The sequence below is a fragment of the Austrofundulus limnaeus genome, unplaced genomic scaffold, assembly GCF_001266775.1.
Source record: "Austrofundulus limnaeus strain Quisiro unplaced genomic scaffold, Austrofundulus_limnaeus-1.0 Scaffold434, whole genome shotgun sequence".
NCBI lineage: Eukaryota > Metazoa > Chordata > Actinopteri > Cyprinodontiformes > Rivulidae > Austrofundulus > Austrofundulus limnaeus.
This window is the reverse complement of record NW_013952836.1, coordinates 40,790-44,011: the sequence shown is the minus strand read 5'-3', so window position 1 is coordinate 44,011 and position 3,222 is coordinate 40,790. Positions and strand designations below refer to the sequence as shown.

Genomic DNA, 3,222 nt, shown 5'->3' with positions numbered 1-3,222 from the left:
GCGTGTACAGAAAATGGATGGATGGATGGATGGATGGATGATATTTAATACAATCTACTTGACTTCAGAATGCTTTTAAGCCAACTCAGACTTGGTCGAAACAGGCTCCAGTGAGAATTCTGTTGCAAAAATGTCAAAGATCCTTCCTATTCTTGGCTCTGAGTTCAGAAAGACACGGGAATGTGAGTTGTTGAACCAGGCGAACAACAGACAGCAGCTGCCTCAGAACTCTTTTCTTCTCATACTTCTGAAATCATCTTTTCATTTTAACATTCGTGTCAGATCATTTGTGTGGGATGTTTCGGTAAAACTGCCAGGTCCAACATGGACAAACGTCTCTAACTCCATCTCTTCTCAGCATGAAATGATCTTAATGCTCAGCCTTTTTTTAAAAAATCCTGCATCCTAACACACTATAATTTGTGTGTGTTTCTCAGGTTCCAAGGCGTTTGTGTGTTTGTTCGTCATGCCGCTGTTCGGTAAATCCCACAAGAGTCCCGCAGACATCGTCAAGAGCCTGAAGGAAAACTTGGCCATCCTGGTCAAACATGATAAAAAGACAGACAAGGTAGGTGAGACTATCTTCAAGTTCCTGGACATCCAGGGGTCCGAAGGTGACGGGCTTCTGTGAAATTCAAGCTTGGAAGATCCTGGCTCTGTCATCTCCCTAACACTTCACTGTCAAGAACAAGTTTTCTCCCTCAAAGGCACACATACAAACACTTTTCATCTCGTCGTTTTTGTTCTCCAGGCGTCTGAGGAAGTGTCAAAGTGCTTGGTGTCGATGAAGGAGATTTTGTACGGGAGCAACGACAAGGAGCCCCACACCGAGACCGTGGCCCAGTTAGCCCAGGAGCTGTACAACAGTGGCCTGCTCATATCCCTCGTAGAAAACCTGCAGGTCATTGACTTTGAGGTGAGGGGGAACGTTAAAAGATAAATCAGCTCGTTGGAAGATGAGGGAAACGAGCTGAAAATATTTCTGTTTTCAGGGCAAGAAAGATGTGTGTCAGATTTTTAACAACATCCTGAGGAGGCAGCTCGGGACAAGGTGTCCCACGGTTGAATACTTCTGCTCCCACCAAGAGGTTCTCTTCATTCTCCTTAAAGGGTAAGACAGAACATTTCAATTCAATGCAGTTTAATCCATGTTACACCAATTCTCAATAAGTCACCTCAGAGCACTACAGGGTTTCCTCCACTGTATTATAGGGCTGACGGGCCACCTATTACAGTACAACATATACACAAACAATACAATATGAAATATCAACGCTAGCTAATTGTGTCTAAACTTAATTTGGGCGCAGTCAAATACTTAGAAACAGTGGAAAGGATCGACTCCCTTTTAACAGGAAGAAACCTCCATCAGAGCCAGAACCAGTCTCAGGATGGGCAGCATCATGATCCTGGTTAGAGAGGACAAACAGAATGGCTTTTCCAGGTGTAGTGTCTATAGGAAGAAAAACAGTTATGATTGAGATAATTACAATACAAACATGTAGAGTAGAGCGAGTAAAGACTGCTGCAGAGGGAGGAAATGTGATCAGTTAGACCTCCAGCAAAATTAAGGGATACCTGAGGAAACCCAAGCCAACCTTAACTATCAAAAAGGAAAATCTTGTCTAGTCTTAAAAGTAGACAGAGTGTCAGTCTCACAGACAGAAACTAGAAGTTGGTTCCACAAGAGAGGAACCTGAGAACTGAAATCTCTGCCTCCCATTTTAGAAACTCCAAGAACGACAAGTAAGCCTGTCTGAGAGCGAAGTGCTCTGTTAGGAAAACACAGAACAGTAAGATCCTTGATATGATGGAGTTTAGTTGTGGAGAGTTGTTTGTTAGAAGTAAAGAGTTAAAACCAGGCACGTTTGCACCGCTATTASCAGGTGGCCGATCTTTTGTTTTCGTGCGTTTTAAAGTTACGAGACGCCCCAAGTCGCACTAAACTGCGGGATCATGCTGAGGGAATGCATCCGCCATGAGCCGCTTGCTAAAATCGTCCTCCACTCCGAAGATTTCCACAACTTCTTCAGCTACGTGGAAATGTCTACTTTCGACATCGCCTCCGACGCCTTTGCTACTTTTAAGGTAATCGAGGATGTTGTTGGGTGGGAACACTGAGAAGTTTTACCTGTGGGTTTACAGTGGCTGTTTTTTTTCTCCACAGGATCTCCTAACAAGACACAAAGTGCTCGTTTCAGAGTACCTTGATCAAAACTACGACACTGTGAGTGATCTTACACTTCCATGGATAACTTTGAGAGTTACGGTTCGCATGTTAGCAGGTGGATCGTTCTCATCAGTCCTCAACACCACAAACACATAGATTCTTATTTTGTGGTTGATTTGAATGCTTGAACACAGATCAGGTGTTAGTGGTGTTACAGAAGGACTTTCATGAAGTCCTAGAGAGAAACTGTTCAACAAGTTTTTCATTGATTCAGATTTCCAGGAAATCTGAATCAATGAAAAGCCTTTTCAATGTCACTCTAATACAGAGCTGCACTTGTGCCATCAGTTTCCTAAAGTAGAGGGGTCCTTTCACTCGTAGGGGATCTTGGGGGACCTCAGCTTATAAAGCTGGCCCCTTAGCTGGTGTGCTTGTCGACAGGCGTCTCGAGAAAGCTGTCAGGAGTCACAGACATGAGATCAATAGAATCAGCTGAAATGAATCACTGCTCCAGTTAAAGTTAGACACATGAGATGAAAATGCTTTTAACACTGTCCTTTTCAAGTATGGCTCTCTGCAGTCATTTAGTGGGAGTTTCTTGGGTGTCGGYGTAGTTTGGCTAAACTGATTGGTCGGATGGACTGTTCTGGGTGATGTTTGAATAAGCCACAATGATTCGAGTGGATGAACGCCGTGCATTTGGAGGGGACGTGTAACATTTAAGCTTGGTTAAAATAGCCCTAACCTGCCTGGAAAAAGATTGTATCTATTTTTTAAATGAAACCCCTTAACATTCGCTCCTGAAATTCCTTAAAGGGATCCATGATTAGTTGTAACATTAGACTTTATTAAATAAACATATTTTAACTGTAAAATAAAGACTGTAAAAATACTGTATGATGTTCAGTTTTTATCATTTTTAAACTAAAAGTTAAAAAATGTATTACATGGATGGGGCCATTTTATTTACACGCAAAGCATTCTGGGTAAATGATGAAGTGGATAGGTCCTCGGTGCGAGGCTGCTAGCGAGCTATGTCCACCCTGAAGGTT

General features: G+C 42.7%; 1 protein-coding gene across 1 annotated transcript in view; it reads left to right on the top strand.

Annotated features, from left to right (window-relative positions):
* cab39l (calcium binding protein 39-like) overlaps nucleotides 1–3,222 on the top strand; it is a 13,606-nt gene that overhangs the window by 6,721 nt on the left and 3,663 nt on the right. Inside the window, exons 2-6 of the mRNA XM_014024644.1 lie at nucleotides 438–568; nucleotides 752–916; nucleotides 993–1,111; nucleotides 1,920–2,088; nucleotides 2,168–2,227. Coding sequence (XP_013880098.1) covers nucleotides 467–568; nucleotides 752–916; nucleotides 993–1,111; nucleotides 1,920–2,088; nucleotides 2,168–2,227 — 615 coding nt within the window. The 5' untranslated portion in view covers nucleotides 438–466. The remainder of the gene's footprint in view (nucleotides 1–437; nucleotides 569–751; nucleotides 917–992; nucleotides 1,112–1,919; nucleotides 2,089–2,167; nucleotides 2,228–3,222) is intronic.